Raw genomic sequence first — 20230 nt, forward strand, 5'->3', positions numbered from 1 at the left:
GAAGAACCAGATGCTCAGAACCACAGCTCCTAAAAGTTAGTTTCACTGACTGAAATTGTCCTCAAGGGTGTTTCCCCGCAGTGTGTTAAAAAAAAACAAACAACAAAACAAACAAAACTAACACAAAAACCTAGAAGCTTTTCAAAAGGTAGCAAACACATTTTTGTGGTGTGGGCTTTTTTTTTCAGTCGGCTGCTAGTTTTTAAAGTATAGCATATGTTTAACATAGAACATACAGAAAGAAAAAAAAATCTTGAATTACAAATATCACATTCTTATTAGAAAAAGATTCCACAGTGTGAAAATGGTCATTCAGAACAAAACTAAAGAAATAGTATATAGAAACATTTACAAAACTAGTTATTTTATATATCCTGATGGAAACCTGAAGTAAGGCTGCTGCTGGGAGCCTCGGTCCTCCTGCTACAGAAACACCACAGCAAAAGGCAGCCCATACAAATTCTGGCTATGTCATTAGTTTAACTATAAATTGCCTTTACCAAAGAGTACCTTTGGTGAAAGGAGACATGCTGCACACGTGCCAGTTGCAAACAGCTCCACTACACAGTATCAGATCACAGTATAATCATGCTATGAACGGGTTGCACATCAAACAGGCGCAAAACAAACTGTTATGTTTGAGAGGGTCTACTGGAAGGTCTGCCTCAAGGAACACTTACATTGCAAGCAATAAGAGTGGGCACTGTCTAGGCAAACACAAAGATGCTTCTTTGTGTTCTTCTTTGGAACATAACCCTTGATTCATCAGCCTTGGCAGGAACTGTGTTCAGCTTGGAGGTGGCTCCTTACCCCTCTGCTCTTTCTCAAATGCAGGTTAGGCTGAATAAAGCATGTCAGCTTTTCTGACAGACTGACATTGTACTGATTTAATTAAAGTAATTTTTAAGCCAGATAATTCTCTTTTAGATTCTTAGCAGATAGTTATGTTCAATTTAAGAACTCTTTCATTTGTATTTATATCTGCTCTTTTGTATTTTATACTTACCTCCTTAGGACAAATTGGTGCAAATTGCTGTCACCTAAGAGTATGCACAAAACTTATTTTCCTTGATTCAATGAAACTGATCTTAAACTAAAATGAGCATAGAATGAGTAAATCTGTGCTTTTAGTTCACAGTCTCTTAAATTACCAGATTCTATTCATCTGGACAAGGGTGCTGCAGAGCTCAGAGCACTGGCTCTGGGTACTGCCTGTTGGTCTGTGTCCAGTGTGGGCAGACCTGGACCATGATACTGTCCTTGGTTTTGCGAGGAATTCCCTTCCCTATGTTAGTATTCAGCCTTTCCATGTCTCCAGATACAGAGCTGTACAATTCAGAGGCCTTTCTCTTGAGGCTACCTGGGCCTGGCTAAGCAGCAATCCTCCAATGAGGTTACTGTGCTGCTGCATATCAGTGCTCTTACTTGCAGCTCTTTGTTTAGTATGACAAACAATACAGCAGACAATTAAAAACTAGTAACAGAAGCAAATGCTCACCTCTTCCTTTATCTATAGGAAAGAAACCATAGGAGGCTATTTCACACCTAAGTTTCTTTGACCAGCAGATGACTGAATAGGAAGCAAAATGCCAAACCCAGTGGGATGACATCTGCATTCCTATATGCAATCAATATCCTAAATAACCTTCAGTACAAGCTTACAGATTAAAGGCATCATTTGGTCCAAACTTTTTCTGACCAAACTGAAACAAGATGCAATGGAATGTGACCATCACCAATGCAAAACTGTCCTTCAGTAGGTTTATCTGTTAGGTCCTGCCAGTGTCTTCAGTCTAGAACACAAGGGCAGGGAGAATTTATCTGAATACCACAACAGGATGAAGCAGCTCCTATTTAGAGAGAAGGACTAAGAAGGGACATGGCAGATTTCATTGACAGTTGAAATGAGGGACATCAGTGCAGGTGCGTGTGCTCCCCACTGCATCTTCCACTTGAGATCTGTTAGTTTCAGCAGCAAACATAAAGCTCTAGGTACCATCCTTACTATGTCTCTTCCTCCACCCCCCTTTCTTTCTCTTTTTCTCTCTCTTTTTTTAGTGCACTTCCAGATAAATGCCAATCATTTGGCCAGGGCTAACTCACAGAAGGTACAGCAGGCACAGATGGTACTAATGCATAAATGTAATCTAGCAAAAGTATGCCAGCACCAACCCAGAAAAGGTTCCAAGTAACTGCAGTGCACTTACAGGAATACAGTGATTGGCAAGGTGAAAGCTGAGATTTGCAAGAGCTTACTGTTCCCAAATCAACAATAGAAATTTTACAACAAATGAGCATATTTATTTATTAATTTAGAAAATGCACTTAATACCAAGATCTCCTTGCATATGTATAATAAAGGCTTACTAAAAGCCAAACTCATTATACAGGTTATACTGATTTTAGTAAAATAAGGGAGAAAGGGGAAGATGGAAACTGGAAACCAGAACCAAATCCAGCGCCATACACCCACTCCCCTGTGTTTCTCAGGAGAGCTCCTATGAGGAAAGATGGGCAGTGCAGGGGGACTTGTAAATCAAGTGATGCAGTGACTGAAGCTAATCCCATGGGTGTGGCTTTCCAGACCATACCTGCCCTGTCTTTCCTCAGAATTCAGAGCCTAAAAACATCCACACCAAATCCTTTTCTCCAGTAGTAGCTGGTCATGTACACTTAGGAAAAACATACAGGCAAGAAAACAAACACAGTTTGACAGTGTCCGCATAGGACACTTCTCCCAGCTTCTGGAAAGCACGAGATCCCCTCTAAGGACAACTGCTACAGGATGTCCAATGAAGAAAAGGTATTTTAAAGAGCACAGGCTTCACCCCACATTCCCCTGTCCTCAGGGGAGGAAGGAGTACCACTTTTGCAGTACTCAGATAGTATCTCTTTGCTGTGTACACATCCTAGAGGCTGCCAGCACCATGAGTGCCTGGCCAGCTGCTTGGTAGTACTGAAAAGGAGCCTGCGATAGACACCACACTGTCATAATACAATCTGAGGACCAGCTTCTAATCTTATTCCCATGAGCTTTATGCTGCTGACTTTAAAAGAACTGCTCCTGATTTCCAGCAAGACACAGGAGATCAGAAGCAGTGCTTAAAAATCAAGGGAAGCTGGTGTGACACTAGTACATCCAAGTGAATTGTTAGCAAATGCTTGCTAAGGTTAAGTAAGGAGAGTATTGCTAGCTGTCAAGACAATCCAGGACAAATGTCCTAAATTACTGACCTCTTGGCAAAGAAATATTACAGAAACGTGCTGCATGTGTGCTACCCATTCTGTCTTGCTTGCTGTCATTACTTCTTGCAAGAGGAGAACTCTTATTCTGCTGGCTACTGACCAATACTCGCCTGCCGTCAAGTAAGAGCTTTGCTATTCAAGGGCTGCTCTGACCTTCACCTGCTATGAGTAGTTACTACAAGTAGCTACAAAGCACTGTGTCCCCTAGCAGCATCTCTTTTGTGGTCTGTAATGTTCAGATGCAAAATTAAGCTTTAGTTTTGTATGCAGGGGGGCAGGCATGGAGCTCTCACTTGTAACACTGTGTATTCCTTCACAGAGGCAATAACTCCTACTTCAAAGGCTAGACAGATGTAGAAATGCACCCTGGCATTTCATCTTGGTCCCCATTGATTAGCATTAGAATCAGCACTTGTTATTATAAGGGACGGGTTGCAGCCATGTACAGTGGATCGTGGGTCAATGGTTAGGGCTTCAACCAGCAGTCATGCTAGCAACAACCACCATAAATTAGCACTGCCTGAAATATGCTGACGTACAATTAATAGACATCCTTGCTAACTGAGAGCAAGGCAGACTGACAAAGACACGCATGAATATAAATCAGACAGCTCCACAGCTTCTGCTCTCTCATAACCCAGGAGGTTTAAGTCAGATGTAGAGCAGGCCACGTAATAGATCCTGCGGTCATTTTAATGATGGTGTTGTGTGAGGGTTTGGCTTTCAGAAAGGATTTGGGCCTTCATCCAATGTAGGGAATTCTGGAGCTGCCACTTCTAACACTGCTCTAAAAGGAGAAGGGCTTTTGTTGGCAGGGGGCAGAGGAAGGAGTTGGGATGGGGATGTCCAAGTGTCTGTGAAGTTTATGGCTACTAATCCATTTGAATTAAAACAAAGCCTAATTATATGCTGTGGGGATTTGTCTGCAGGAAATAGAGCTGACTCAGTGATGGGTACTCCTTGTATCAGGGGTTGAGGAGTGGGGGAGCAGTTTGTCACCCAAGGTCGTTCCTGGGCCCAGTGATCAGGGTCATTAATGCTGAATTCTTTCCCACTGCGAAGGATCCAGTGGTGAGTAAGGCTGTGAAGGCTTTGGCTGGTGAATCGATGGCTGGTGAAGTGACAGCTGGATCACAGTGGCATCTAGAGGGTTGCCACATGCAGCAGTCCCTGCAGGGTTCTGTTTTGCTGTCTGCAGAGCCATTGCCATCAGAGACAGAGGTGCACCTTCACCACGCTAGTGCCTTTTAGTCTTCCTCCTGAGAACCCACTTAAAAATATCTACATCTTCAGATTCTTATTTTCCCATAGGATTATAGAATGGTCTGGGTTGGAAAGGACCTTAAGATCATCCAGTTCCAGCCCTCCTGCCATGGGCAGGGGTGCCTCACACTAGACCCATGTCACCCAAGGCTCTGTCCAGCCTGGCCTTAAGCACTGACAGGGATGGAGCGTTCACCACTTCTTTGGGCAACCACTGCCAGTGCCTCACCACCCTCACAGTAAAGAACATTTTCTTTAGATCTAACTTCAACTTCCCCTCTTTCAGTTTGAACCCATCAACCTTTGTCCTATCGCTACAGTCCTGGGTGAAGAGTCCCTCTCTAGCATTCTTCTCTAGCCCCCTTCAGATACTGGAAAGCTGCTATGAGGTCTCCATGCAGCCTTCTCTTCTCCAGGCTGAACAGCCCCAACTTTCTCAGCCTGTCTTCATACAGGAGGTGCTCCAGTCCCCTGATCATCCTTGTGGCCCTCCTTTGGACTTGCTCCAACAGTTCCATGCCGTTCTTATTTTGAGAACACCAGAACTGCACACAATACTCCAAGTGAGTTCTCAGTAGAGCAGAGTAGAGGGGCAGGATCACCTCCTTCGACCTGCTGGTCACGCTCCTTTTGATGCAGCCCAGGATACAGTTGGTTTCTGGGCCAAGTGGAATTTTTTCCTCACGGTAACTGTGTCATCATTATTTTTAAATCATTTACATAGCATTCTATAGTCTGGGGTGGCTTCTCTCTTTACACATAATTATCATACACCAGTCAGATACCACAAAATCTTAATAGGCCAGGTTTTTGGATGGGGTAGAAATGCCGTATTACTGCTCTGTCACAAGCTAGAACACAACCCCAGGATGACTTACAGACCTTACAGCTGTGGAGTGTCTGCTTCTTGTACCCAAGAGCCATCTGAAGACAACAGCATCTCTTAAAAAAAGCCCTGGTTAGAGAAGTCTCTTGAGAAAAGGAGACAGGGAAGTATTGCTAAAGGAGGGAGATTTTAGGAGGGACTTGAAGGGTGGTCTTGGTGGAGGAGAAAGGTAGTTTAAAAAAGAACATTTCTTCTGACAGTTACAGTTTATCTGTTGATATCTCTTATTTCAGAGAAAGATAAACTGTATTCTTCTCACTTAGAGTAGTTGCTCAGAGGGGAGGAAGGAAGAATAATAGAGATGTGTGACTTTGATTTAGAGATGCCATCTTTAGAAACTAGATTTCTGATCATCTTGGTATTTTTATATGAAAAAGACCCCAAAGTGTCAGATTTTGATGTTTGTTGGTCTTAGTGGGTTTAAAATTTTGCTGTTTCTGACTTTACAAGGCTTTAAATGTAATGCCTCTAGTAGCATTTTCTCTCTCTTTTCTTCCTAAAAAAGATGTAGGGGACTGAAGTAGTCATTTAGGATGCTCACATGAGGAAACCACTTGAGATCAGGCCTGCTATCAGTTTGGCTGGAGTCCTCCCATAACTTAAAAGGGATCCCCAGTAATACTTACTCCTGACAAGGATTCTCCCACAGTTTTGAGAGAGTTCAAAGAGCCAGGAGGACAATTCTCAAGAGGAAACTCCACAGCCCAGAGGAAACTCAGAAAGAGCTCTTGAAGCTTCATCTGGAAATGAGTGTTAGAATCTCACCACCCCAGTTTGTCTCCTGAGGAGAGGGAGCTCTCTCAGTGACAGCCCAGCCTATCACTGGGGATGACAGGAGAAGTGCTGTCCTGGTTCTTGTACCCACGTGAGCAATTGAGTGCCAGCACAGGGTTAGGTGTGGGATGGGATGGCTGCCAGTACAGGGATCACTTTCGCTCTGGCAGTGAGAACAAGCTGGATCTGCCTTCCAGGGCATAATTAGACCTGAAGGAGAAAAGCCCTCCATTGGCAGGCACCTGCAATGGGGAAACAGGATCATGTCCTTCAGGAAAAAAAGGGTCAAACCTTGCCAGGCCGTGGAGACAGAAGCTCTGTGTGCGAGGGAGGCTTATTGCCAAGGGATCAGATGGAGAGCGTTCCAGAGAACCTGTGCTAGAGAAACAGGGACACTCCAGGCCATTTCTACATCCTTTCTTTTGCATAAGCAATGCTTGCCTTGTATGAGGAAAACAACAAACTCCTGCCCTCTAGAGACAGGAGACCTCCAGCTCTGCTGAATAAAATATTTGCCACAACCTCCTTTTGAAGCAGATGCTACAAATGCATACAGTTTTATTCTCCCCTAAGGCCCACACAACCGGCTCGGCAGCTCATTGCGCTCTCCACTCCCAGACCTGGAAGGCCAACTCGCAGGAGGGGCAGCTTGTCATAACCACTCTATTTCAAGGCAGTAGTTTATTTCCAGAACTGCTGAATAAAGCAGTCACAGAAAATTTGGCAAAGGAAGATAAATCCCTCCCTTCCTCATTACCAAAACCTGTCTAGGCAGGATGGCAAATGCTTGTACTAGCTGAATGCTTGCTTTCCCTTCCCTGGCTGCCTGCATGCCTCTGCAACCCACTCATCATCTCATCCTTCTTGGAAAACCAGGCTCCCTGGCATGTAAATGACAGTGACTTGGAATTTCAAAGGTGGGAAAACAGTGTTTTAAGTCTATCCCAGTTTCCTCTCCAGTAGCAGGAGTCTTGGCAGAAGCATTCCTTGCAGAGCCACACAGGATACTGAGCTACCAAATCCCTTCAGTACTGGGTTTCAGAAGGTTACAACTGCTGGTAAACATGTACTTCAAAAATTTTGCTCACTGTAGCAACTGTGCCGAAATGTCCATATGTCCAGTTACAAAATAAGCATTATTAGTGAGGTGAAAAGCTGCTGTTAATAGCATTTTCTCAAAGCCTTCAGTGTTACTAAAAATACAACAGATAATACCTCTTGACTCCTCGCTGCAGTGCACCCAGTGTTTTCATTTACATCTAAGCCAAGTGTCCCCAAAGCAGACAGTGAGCCCTGCCAGATAACATAGCAACACTTGATAGATGTGTGTAGGGAAATGTTTGCTCCCAACCTTTAGCAAACCACATCAACACAAGGATCTGCTAAAACACTTGAGAAAACCCAACACACCAGAACTTACAATGGTGTTCATCAGTAGTGACCTGCTTTACATATCAATGGGTTTAAGATACCCACAGAGTTTCCCACCACAAATTAATACTTACTGCATATATTTATATTAAGTTGAAAGCCTGATGCTGATGGCTACAACTGAGCTGTATATTTTTGTGTAAGAAATACTTGCCTGACCCAGCAGCAACAGGCTCTCGACCATCCATGACATATTTTATGTATTTACAAAGCATCATTAAAATACCTATTTTGAACCCATTACTGACAATTTTGTTTTGTTGGCCTCTATAACACAGCACAGAAAGAGAGGAACTACCTTTTAAAAGAAATTGGTCCTGTCCTCTGCGCTTCACTCGCTTACAAGTCCAGCATGACCAAGGAACAAACAGGGGCTGCCAAGTCAGACTTGGCTCCTGAGGCACCTGTAATAGTGCTGGCACATGTAAATTCCTCTAAGCAGTCTTTTTCTGAGGCAGATGATATCAGGGTTTATTGTGAAACTCCTGTTCTTCAAATTCAGATGTTGTGACTTGTGAAAGTTCACCTACAGGGCCACTAAGATTGCTCCCAAAGATCATGAAGTTCATGCACAGATGCTGAGGAGGCTTATTTACACAAATATGAGGACAAGTTCTGTGCCTTTCCACTTAGGTCAGATTACCTAAAAATACTGCTGGAGTGAAAAAAAGTAAGATCCTTCTTAGGGTAAAAATACATAATACCATTCATCTGTAGTTTATTTCTTTCTATTATGTTGTTGTTACTTTAGGAGGATTTTGAGCGCATTCAATCATTGTTTTTGGGGTTCAGGGCTTATCTCACCTCTGTCAGTGACATTTCAGTCATCAGTTAAGCAGTTTTGAGGAGAAAGCCTACTTGGACAAGCCCTAGAAATGATCCTGATGTCTGCGTCAGTAGTAATAGGCTCTGTAGCAATAACACCAGATCATTCCTCTAAGAGATTCACTGCTGATTTATTCTGTGAAAAATGATACCTCCAGCAGTCTATAGCACTGCAAGTCATCTTTTCCCAGGTGCTAAATATCTACCACCACAGTGTGGGGCAGGGATGCCAAGTGAGACTTCCTCCGGGATGTCACATGTTGAGGGCACATGGTGAGACATGGCCATGGAGACCCATCACTGGGGGGAGGAAGGCCTTGGGCTGTAATTTGACAAGAGCAAAGACAGGAAATTCTGACAACTTAGAATGAGGTTTGCTGAGGTTTTATGGGAAAATCAAGCTAAAATAAAAAACAAGCATCTGCAGAGATGAGGCTTGGGCATTAAGATACCAGGTTTCTGCTAGCAGGGGTGTAAAGCCCTGCTAAGCACCTTCTTGCCACATTCTGAGCTTCTTGGGTCTCTGAGACAAAGGATTACCTGATGGCCAGTTTGAATCTCTGAGCACTGCTTAGAGGTGCACAGGACATGGGTGGTTTAGCAGCCCCTCTCTGAAGTAAGCATATAAATCACCTTTTTTAATATATATATGAAATATATATATATAAACTTCAGCTGTATGCTCCAGCTTGTCAACATACATTTATGAGGTGAGCATAATATTATAATGGTTATAGCAGTGAAATACATCCTGAGCCAGGGAGCTAGTAAAGAGGAGCATGGGTGTTAATGCCAGTGGAATTCTAATGCCCAGGAGATGGGGTAAGGTGACATTACCTCCAGTGAATGTTGCTTTTGATGGCTACAGTGAGGGGAGATCCCTGAGAACCCTTTCTGATGGCTGTAGACAACAGGGCACCAGCTGCTGCCCTGTTCCTGTCAGTGGTACCAGCTCTGCCAGGGGATTCTTCCAGTAAGGAAAGAGCTCCTTCCTGTTCAGCCCTTGTTACAGGGTGCTAAGGGCCAGCCTCTCAGCACCTGGTTTAAGTCACTGGCATTTTTATTCAATTAAAAGGAGCATTTATTGTTAAAACTGCACCAGTGTGTGGGGTCAGGAGCACAGGAAGGAGGAATTTATTATCCCCAGTAAGTGTTATACTGGGAGTTAATGATTTCAGAGAGGTTTGGGAAGCCTGTTCCCTTGCATTAGCAAAGGATAAAAGGTTTTCACAGTCCTCCTTTACTGAAAGGGCTACAGGGAAGAACTCCATACGCTCATCTTAGATTCCTTATAGAGAGGCAGATGGCTGGCTGGGCAACAAGATGAGTAAGAAGAAAGAGAACCAGGTAAACCAGGTTCTCATCTGGTGATCCAGACTGCACCAACAGTCTTGGCAGCCTGTTGCGAGGAGCTGTGGTGAGAATGCAGCTTCCTCGTGAGCAGCCAACTCAGGCTCACAGCAGTGCACCCATCATAGAGATGAAAGATGCTCTGATAATGCTGTGGAAATGCGGCCAGCACTAATGACATTGCTAAATACACGTCTCAGGAGTGACATTATTCTAGAGCCCTCCGCTATCTCATGGCTCTGTGGGCACTGATCAGTTGGGCTGGAGGGCACAGAGCTCACATGTGCCATATAACTGACACCCCCAAAGGGTATATTCTCCTTATGGGGATACTGCAGCTGGGGGTAGAAGCACACAATCCTCAGCTTCTGCTGGTATGTCAGAGACAGACAGTGGAGGATCTTGATCCTTCAAGGTCAAAGTGAGCCGATCTTTGACTACATTGTGTATTATAGGCAGTAATGGGCAACATAGTCTACCGTGAGGTGTCCATGCCCATAGCAGGGGTTTGGAACTGGATGATCTTAAGGTTCTTTCCAACCCCAACCATTTTATGATTTTGTGTAATACAGCTGTTCTGGACAGAGCTGTAAGTGCTCCTTTGGAAAATGTGGCTGTTCTTACCACTCTGAAGTTGGATGCTGAACAATTCAGCCCTGTACAAGGAACCTTTTCTATACATACAATTACTTAGCATGTTAAAGAAATTAAGTCACACATAAGGACAAGGTATGGATGGGCTGTTAAAAGTACCAGTGCAGTGCAAGCTGAGTGGCCAGGTATCACCACATCCCATCTCACACTCCTTGGGGTGCCCTTTCTCAATTGCTGAATACTACAAGTGAAGCCAAATTACCAAAGGAAAGAATAGCCAGGACAGCGAGTTGAAGGTAATAATATATTAAAAGCTGCCTCTTTAGATCAGTGACCACCCAGCAGCAGCCAACTGCTTAAAAGCTAAGTGAATGATTCAAAGTCCTGTCTGCGTTGTCCTTTCAACTTTCTGTGTCATATGGGTGGCAGTTCATAGGTAGCCTGAGCCTGCTGGCTTAGTAGCATTTGGAGAAAGGCTGTGATGAAGGATCCAGAGCCTCACACGAGATAGATCGTGTCTCACCATGACCCTTGTGACAGCATCCAGAAGTTGATGGTTTTAGATAAGAGAACCCCAGTCCCTTAATTTACACCCTTTCAGACAAGTACGCAACACAGTAAAGGAGAGCAGTGCCATATATCCCTATCTCTGTATTTGTCTGTCCTGGGAGGGGATTTTTTCTACCTACCCTGGTGTATGGAGACAACTCCTGTATTTCACACAGAGCTCAGGGAATGCTTGCATAACCCATTGTTTAATTACTCTAGTCTTAAACCACTAATTTAGTTCAATTTTGTACAGACTACATGTTGGTATTGTTAAGGTTTATGATCCAGTGATTTACAAGGCATGATACATCAGATTTCAAATTGGTTGTATTGACTGTTTAATTGAATATGGGGACATGAGGGCAACGTTAGTGCAAACTGGTGGATCACAGAAGTGCTGCAATGGTGGTAATTCACTGGTGTCATCAGTTACACAGTACAAGCAAGCATGTTGGAGTTGTGAAGGCCAGAAGCTAAATAGTGCTTCTGTTTAACTACCCAGTCCTTTTTTTTTGAGATTAATCAGAAGAAAAATGTAATATTCAGTTTCTAAAAGCTGGTCTTCATGATGAAATAGCTATTGCTATACAGGAGGTTTTCAATTCAGTAGATGAACAAACTGACTTACACACTGTGCATCTTCTCAAAACCACTTTGCATGAAGACAGTGATACTGGTTGCACCTAGTTCATATTGATTTGATCCTTAAGAAATAAAAATTAGTCTTTTTATCTTCTGCCTACTTCAGTTTGTCCTTCTGGAATGTGAATGGTTTAAAAGCTCACTTAAATTACTTATAGTGTATGGGTTATTGACTGTTACTGTCTGGTATGGATAGTGGTTGGATAGCTGGTATTTCTTGGGTGCTCTCAGATTCTCCTATTAATGGTGTTTTGTCACACAATTCCTTCTTTTTCTCCTTCCTCCCCTGTAAGTCATCGAGTAAGGAGTCTGGGCCAGAGACCATGGGAGATGAGTGGGGAACCGGAATGGGAATTGTTCATTTAAGGCTCTCCTCTGCCCTTGCTATGTCTCTAACCAGTCATCCTGGAAGCAGAAACCCTCTAAAGCCAGCATTTAGGGGAAAGGGTTGTGTACATGAAACCAACTATGGAAAGTACCTCCCATATGAAGACAGACCGAGAAAATCAGGGCATTTCAGCCTGGAGAAGCTGCATGGAGACCTCAGGGCTTTATTCCAGTATCTGAAGGAGGCCTACCAGGATGCTGGAGAGGGACTCTTCATCAGGGACTGTAGCAATAGAACAAGGGCTGACAGGTTAAAACTGAAACCGGGGAAGCTGAAGTTACATCTAAAGAAGTTCTTTACTGTGAGGGTGGTGAGGCACTGGCACAGGTTGTCCAAAGAAATTGTGAACGCTCCATCCCTGGCAGTGTTCAAGGCCAGGTTGGACAGAGCCTTGGAAGACATGGTCTAGTGTGAGGTGTCCCTGCCCATGACAGGGGGTTGGAACTGGATGATCTTAAGGTTCTTTTCATACAAAACATTCTATGATTCTGTAAGCATACTGAGAGAGAGCCTTGCTGGTAGACATAGATTTTTTTTTCCCTAAGAAATAATAATATTAAAGATATAGATGGTAACTGTGCAAGTTAAGACTTAAACTGCAAGCCTGGAGAGAGCTCAAAGCCCTGTACTTTGGCTTGAAAGCTATTTCTGAATGCACTTCATGTGTAGGTATTGTGAACTCAGGCACCCTGTCACATCCCATTACCTAAATGTAAAAGCTGTTCTCTCCTTTGTTGGCGTGCTGTATTTGCTGTTCCATTAATGACATGGCAGTGTTCCCTACCTTCTCATTAATTAGCACTTTCAGTGTATTTTCTAAGATCCTGATTTCAGCTCTGTCCTCTGTGAGCATCACACTGCACACAAAAAATGGCTGCTTACACAGAAGGCTTTGTTTCATTTGAAATCTGTCACCCTCCAGTGTTCTTAAATAAGTAAAGGTAGAAGGAGTTGCCAGTACAGAAATTCACAGAGGTTCTGGCACAGCCTGATCATGCATCACATCTACTGACTAACCTAATGCCTGTGGGGAGGGTCAGAATGGACATGACTCCACCTCTGGTAGAAAAGAAAAGATGTATCACAGAAACATCTCCCCAAAAGCTTACTAGAGTGTGGCAGAGAAGGCATGTTTAGAACAGAACACAGTGTCTTTTTCTTAATTCTAGTGAAAGCCATGACCTGTAACTACTAAGACATCACCTCTAAGTTATATTTTAAGGCTTAACAATTTCTCAATTTATTTTGGAACAGGTTAACTTTTATTTTCCTCATTAATCCCCCTTATATTGTTAAAAATCATCTACCACACTCATGGTCAGCCTTTAGAAGACAATGGACACTACAAAACTGTAGGGCACTTATGACAGGGCACTTGGCCAGCAGAACAAGACTCCGTGCTACAGACCTGCATGTGCCAGACCTTATCTTTGATTCCAAGGATTATTTCAGGCCTCAGGTAAAGTGCTGAGCCAGTAAATAAGTAATAGCCCAAAACTCCTCTGAACTCAGGCACTGGTAACTACCATTAAAGAACAGTGAAAGAGCTACAAACAAAAGTAGAAATGTTGTATCAATGGGTAAATTGTAATATTAACGAAAGCAGACAGGAACTACTGCAGTTCCTCACTACCTGTTTTCTGCCAGGGTTTGTTAGTCTTGATTTTCTATTGTGGCATTACCTTGGGTGTGAATATCCTTATTGTCAGGGTTCATTTAACATCTACTCTGTTGTCACAAGTGCTCAAGCTGCACAGCATTTCTGTATTTTATGCTCTAGAAACACTTTGCTTCTACCACAGAACTCATTTTAATATGTTTAATTAAAAAAAACAACCAAACAACCCTTCACAAAAACACAAAACAAGCAAATGAAAAGGTGCATAAAGATGTCCAGGCCTTCAAAGGAACCTCTTGGTACTAGTGATGTCTTCTGCATTAATTAATATGGATGGTAGCAGCCAGAAGTTACTACAATTACAGCACCCACCTATTCACTAGTTTTAATTATTATACATGTGACAGAACCAGAATCAGGAGTAGAGTGTTAGGAAAAGAACAGCCTTGATCAGAACACTGCCCCTTCCATGACAGTCATGTTCAGGTGCCAGCTGAGACTTGCCCGAACAATGCCAAATAGCTCTGTGTACCATCATGCTCCATGTTAACCAAAGCATTTAGGTTTTTACATTATAATATCAGGTTGAATAAATAAATAAATAGAAGGAATATTAAATTCAACCCTAATTGCTTTTGATAATTCCATAATCTCTGAGCTTTAAGAAGAAAACAGCAATTTTCCCTGAACCGCCTATCTTTGAAAAGAAACAAGGATTCAAAGCATAACCACAGCAACCTGTTCCAGTTTACTTGGCTTCATCTTTGACAGGTCTTTTCTAAATTGTTTCACAGACACAGCAATTTCAAAGTTCTGAAGTAGGAATCAAAGGGACAGAGAACAAAAAGCACACTTGGTTTTTTTCCTTTTAAGGGACTTGCACATGAATTCCCTCTAAAGTATGTGAAACCTGCAGCCCTACATGCCTTTGTGGATGTCTGCACAGTGCAGAAACAGCCACTGCTACTGCAGACCCAGTTAAGGTGTCACCTTACTGCTTCTCACAGGCCACTGGGCTAGGATTCTGTGTTCCAAGGCCCATTCCATGGAGTCTTTGTGATCCTCACACCAGAACATGTAGTACCAACCAGCGTGCACTCATTGTCCCACACACACTGTCATACAAGTCCTTAATACTTGCATGTAATATCTTGAAGAATGGCTTTCTCCAAAGGTGGAGAGGTCCTCCATCACAGAGCAATTTCCATCGCAGAGAGAAAAGGTGCTAGATCCCACTGCTGTGCCCAGGAGAGCTGTTGAACAAGAGGAGCTGTTGTCTCAGGAGCACACCCTACCTCAAAAACTCACTATCACTCTAGGCATTTAAATAAGCCACTTGCAATTTTCAGAGCTTTACCCAAATGAATAAAAAGGGCTCATGATTTTTGTTATCAGATTTATTTATCTACACCAAAAGCTGTCAAGATTGATCTGGGCCTGTTTATGGGAGAATGGTATTTACTTGAGAATAACATCAGGAGGAACCACTTTTCGTTTTGGTGCACAGCAATTTTAAGGCACATAAGAACAGAGTTTATAGATGCAGAGCATGGGTTATTGCTAATAAAACACTGTTTCCAATCAGCAGCACCTGTGCTAACTAACAGTCACATTCCTCTGTGCTGCACCGTGTGAGGGTTTGGCTCAGGGGAAGATCTGTGGGGAGGATCTGCCTTTGCCAGGATCTTTCTTTACCATGATTAGAAAGGTTTGAGTTTGCTCACTGCAGTTACTCAGATTTTGTAAATGAGCCTCACAGAAGACCTGAGAGCGTTCAAAATGTGCTTTCCTAACATTGTAAATTTGTGAGTCAAAGGTAGTGCCTCACTCTGGATAATTTCCATTAAATCCTAAAAGTTTTTCATGGATATGTTATTTGCCCAAACACTGGAATTTAAATTACAGCTATCTAATATTCAGCATTCAAACATCTTGGTTGCATGTATTACTCCACCAATAAGAGCTTCTCTTCTCTTTTCCCCCCATCAGGGCCGATGTATCAACTTCACCCGAGTTCAGTCGCAGTAGAGGAGGAGAAGAAGGTATCAGGAGGAAAGACGGCCACATTGCCACTTTTCAACTGAGCAAAGAGAAGCAAGCACTTGCTCACCACGTTCCTTGGACCACCTTCAAGCCCAACCCATAAGGCTTCCATGTTCCCCATGCAGGAGCCGGCATCACCGTACGAGCTCCTGTTCTTCACCCCAGCATGTCGATGCTCTATGACTGGCGAGTGCCAAGCAATGAAGCCTTGACTTGCAATACCCATGCTTCTCCAGAACACACAAGGGAGAGAACACAGACACCAAAGATGATCATGTTTTTCTAGTTTGGGTATTTTATGTTTTTTTTTTCTTAAGGACTACAAATTCTCAGGATGCAATGTGCTTTTAGCAATGATGCTGAGTTTCTCCAGTGCAGAGAAGGCACGTGGTATTTAAACAGGGACTACTAGCTAAGGGCAGGGTTAAAACCTCCTACCAGGCTAAGAAAGAGCTGAGTGCCTTACAGCCATATCAGATCACAAACCCTTGCAAGCGAGTCTCCATCACGTTGTGCCTTACAGGAACCTTCTGACTGGAAATCTTGTCACTCTAACACTGAAAAGTGCACACGCATGACAAAATGTAGACAGGGTGCCTCGAGGTATTGGTAGCAAGCAAGACTTTGCCCTTTAGTTTTTGAAGACACCTTTCTTCCATTATGCACCCGGGACAGGGAGAAAATTAATAGAGCGTTATTCCATGGGAAGACAGCCTGTAAGCAGGGATCTTGAGCACAGTTTGAGGGACTGATGCTTCAAGACCTTGACACTGGGGCTGGTGGTTTTTCCCCCCTTTCCTGCATTCACAGTTCAGTAGTGCATAAAACATCATCATCTATAAACATACCTAGCAGTCCTAGAGCTTAGCTGTTTTTAATCTTTTTTTAGATTAAAAAAAGCAGTAGCCACTAAACTGGTATCTCAGGGTTCTCCCCCCACCCCCAAATCTCCAAGGGCTCTTCAGCGTCACAAGCCAGCAACTCTCTTTGCATGAGAATTTCAAAGTTTAATTAATATAATTAAAGGCAACAGCAAGCAGCAGCCTGTGAAGATTTTGCTCATCTTTTTTATGCCTTTTGACATTGAATGACCTATTACTGTATGTGCATTACTGGGTTTTCAAGGGGGCACTGAGCACTGGTTGGGATTCAGTAGTGGAAAAAAGACTTCCTTCCATCAATGGAGAAATTAAATGTAGGGGATGCTGGCTATCAGAAACCATTGACAATGTATGTATTCTAATTTTTTAGAAAAACCAGTGTCGTGTCACGTCGACAATGCCAAATTATGTTAGAGTGAGCGGAAACACTGTGGGGGAGGAAGGAGGGAGCAGCTGAAGAAAAAGGCTCAAATGATCCAGTCACTTTCGATACTGTACTTCAGATGCAGAATGGATATTCGAGTCGAAACCTGACAAAGCGCGCCCGCTTTGATGGGAACTGGTATAGACAATGACCAGTGGCTGGGTCAGTGGGATGTCTCTCTGTGAGCAGGGAGGCTTATCAAATGACACTAAAAATAAGTTCAGCAACCGTCACGTTGGAGGGGAAAAGGCGAACATTTCACATTTGGTGGGCACAAACGCGCACAAGATGGAAAGAGCAGTGTGAAGCATCGTGGTCTAATTTTCCCCTTTGTGCTCCTCACTGGAATTGCAAGGGACAGAAATAAGTCTCCTGGTTGATGTCCGAATTTGTGGCACTGCCCAAAGAAGCCTTTACATGTATCCACTCGCTTACCTCTTTTGCTTGACTTTATTTATGTCACTGATAGCCTCATCTTCAACAGCCATGTGTGCACATAAGACTATAAATAAAATTATTAGCCAAGTTTCAGGCATTATTTCCTCTTCTTCCTCTCTGCCTAGCCTCATATCTTCATTTTGCCAGGTCACCCTCGATACCAGCTCCAACAGACCACTACCCTACCCAACAATGGCTGATACAGCAGGTACCATCAGTCACATTCACAGGTCAATCCAGTGCCCACAGATACGGCTCATCCTTCCTCTACCTCATGAAACTGCGCCTTTGATCCCATCAGCTGTTGTCTGGGGACAGTGCAGCCTACTTGCATAAAAGAGGTTGGTTTCATCCATGATGCCCAACCACCCACAAGTCTTCGGCTTGTTTCAAGCCACCTCTATGTGCCTTCCAGCTGCACTCAAAATGCAGAACCAGACTGGGCAGGTTTGCTAGGACACAAGCGAGGTTCTGTACCACTCCTCCAGACACCGAGGCAGCAGAAACAGCCTATGATCAGACACCAAGTTAAAACCCTGCTGCCTCTTACTTACTTTCTCTCCATTTGTAATGCAAATGCAACACTTGCTGTGAGCTAAGGCTGGAATTGCCAGTCTGCATTTTGAGCAGTGTGTTGTTCATCAGGAATCATAGAATCAACCAAGTTGAAAACAACCTTTAAGATAATCAAGTCCAGCCATTCCCCCAGCACTGCCACTAAACCATGTCACTGAGGGCCTTGTCTACACAGCTTGTAAACACTTCCAGGAATGGTGACTCCACCATTCCCTGGGCAGCCTGTTCCAATGCCTGATCACCCTTTTGGGGAAGAAACTGTTTACAATATCCAATCTAAACCTGCAGATGAAGAGGATTTCTTCCTCTCACAGGTATCTGCTGTCTCTCAGGAGAATATTTGTAACTAGGAGAGCCAGAGAAATAGAAATCCATTCATCATCCTTTGTCCTCTCTAGCTGTCTAGCCATGTTCATTAAAAACTGGAACCTGCAATTTTTTCACAGAGCAGCTGATACAAAACAAAACCATATTTCAGGTATCTGGACTGATTTTTCCCATCTAATTGGCATGATAGTACAGCATGTTATACTTCTTATTTAGCTGAAGATAATAACCTAAGAGTTTCATTATTGTACAGTGTGGAGTATGTCACAAATAACTGGGGGGGTGGGGAGAGGCACAAGGGAAATAATACTGTAAAACCCACTGATGCAAAATGACACAAAGTGGGACTTCCTTGGCACAAGAGCTCAAAAGGGGTAATGGGTTCAAACTGAAACAGGGGAAGTTCAGATTAGATCTAAGGAAGAAGTTCTTTACTGTGAGGGTGGTGAGGCACTGGCACAGGTTGCCCAGCGAAGTGGTGAATGCTCCATCCCTGGCAGTGTTCAAGGCCAGGTTGGACAGAGCTTTGGCAATGTGGTGTAGTGTGAGGTGTCCCTGCCCATGGCAGGGGGTTGGAACTGATCTTAAGGCCCTTTCCAACCTAAACCATTCTGTGATACTATGATTCTATGCTCGAGCAAACCTCCATCAGTAGGTTCAGTAGAGTATGTTCCTTGCATGGATTCATACCCTGGGGGTCTCCTTACAGAAAGACCATGTCATGATAACACTGCTGGGATCGGTTTCAGCCAGCATAAGAAAAGTTAACAGTCTCCTGAAAAATTGACTGAGCACAGAAGTGATCCAGAAAGTATTCTACAGGTATAAATCCCACAGTCCAAAATGACTCTTCGCAAGAAGTGTGGCCACTGGTATCCATTTCCATGTCAAAAAAAAGCCTTAAAATACAGGTAACAGAGCAACTACAGGCACTGGGTGATGAGACCCTTTGCATGCCAAACCCAGTTAGGAAACCTCTGATCTTTTAAAAAGTGCCTTAAACCTGAGACTCTGGTTTGGTGTCTAGATACTTTACACTGAGAAGTACAATTCGCTTGGGGGGTTCTGTGTTGTAAACACAAAGATTAATATAGCGCAAAGAATAAAATCCCCATGGCCATGTACAAATGCCCTTCAGGGTGGCACCAAGAGCTGCATTTCTCCCTAGCCGCATCTTGTTTTACATCCCTGCCAATGCCCTTTATTGGAAATGCTCATGGCCAGGTTGGATAGGGCTTTGAGCAACACGTTCTAGTGGAAGGTATCCCTGCCCATGGCAGGGGTTGGAGCTGGATGAAATTTAAGGTGCCTTCTAATGCAAACCATTCTATAGTATTCTATGATTGCTCAGACCCTGAGCTTTCATTTGCTCTATTGCTGAACCCCAAGTTCTGCCTCAGTGATGTGGACAGTCACACCTCGTGCACAAAGGCAGTGTGGATGTGCAACAAAAGGCGAAGTAATTCCAGGGAAGCAAGTATTAGTTCCAGGAGACTAGAAATCTAAAAGACTTCTCACACAGATGCCACCAGCTACACTGAAACCTGGTTCAGTGGCAGGGTACTGCCTTAACACTCCATTCCCCAGCAACCTGGGATGTCTGCAAGCTCCCCAAACATGGCTGGGTCTGCAGGAGACACAAACACCACTCTAGAAGAATCTCTGAATTCTGAAGGGATTTACTGATGCTCCTTTTTACTTGATCATGTGGAGAAACAGAGCACACACCTCGCTACCTATGAGAGTATCACCAGTAGCAAAAGCACACTGGTGAAAATGTTTTTTTTTTTTTAATCTAAAGAGTGATGGACCAACTGGACAAAAATACTACCAGCCAGTCCTCGCAGAGCTGCTGTTACCACCAAGAGAAGGCAAGGAAAAGAAGACATGAAGATACCCTAAGTATAACAAGGATGGTTTTATTTTTTGCATTTTTTGATAATAGCAGAAATTAATTGGTGAGGGGGTGTTTAAA

At 43.5% G+C, this 20230-nt stretch overlaps 1 protein-coding gene across 1 annotated transcript in view; it reads left to right on the plus strand.

The window, feature by feature from the left end:
• The window catches only part of ANTXR2 (ANTXR cell adhesion molecule 2), a 103982-nt gene extending 86533 nt beyond the window's left edge, over positions 1–17449 (plus strand). The window contains exon 17 of the mRNA XM_031044736.2: positions 15556–17449. Coding sequence (XP_030900596.1) covers positions 15556–15594 — 39 coding nt within the window. The 3' untranslated portion in view covers positions 15595–17449. The remainder of the gene's footprint in view (positions 1–15555) is intronic.
• Positions 17450–20230: the final 2781 nt, after the last annotated feature.

The sequence above is a fragment of the Melopsittacus undulatus genome, chromosome 5, assembly GCF_012275295.1.
Source record: "Melopsittacus undulatus isolate bMelUnd1 chromosome 5, bMelUnd1.mat.Z, whole genome shotgun sequence".
NCBI lineage: Eukaryota > Metazoa > Chordata > Aves > Psittaciformes > Psittaculidae > Melopsittacus > Melopsittacus undulatus.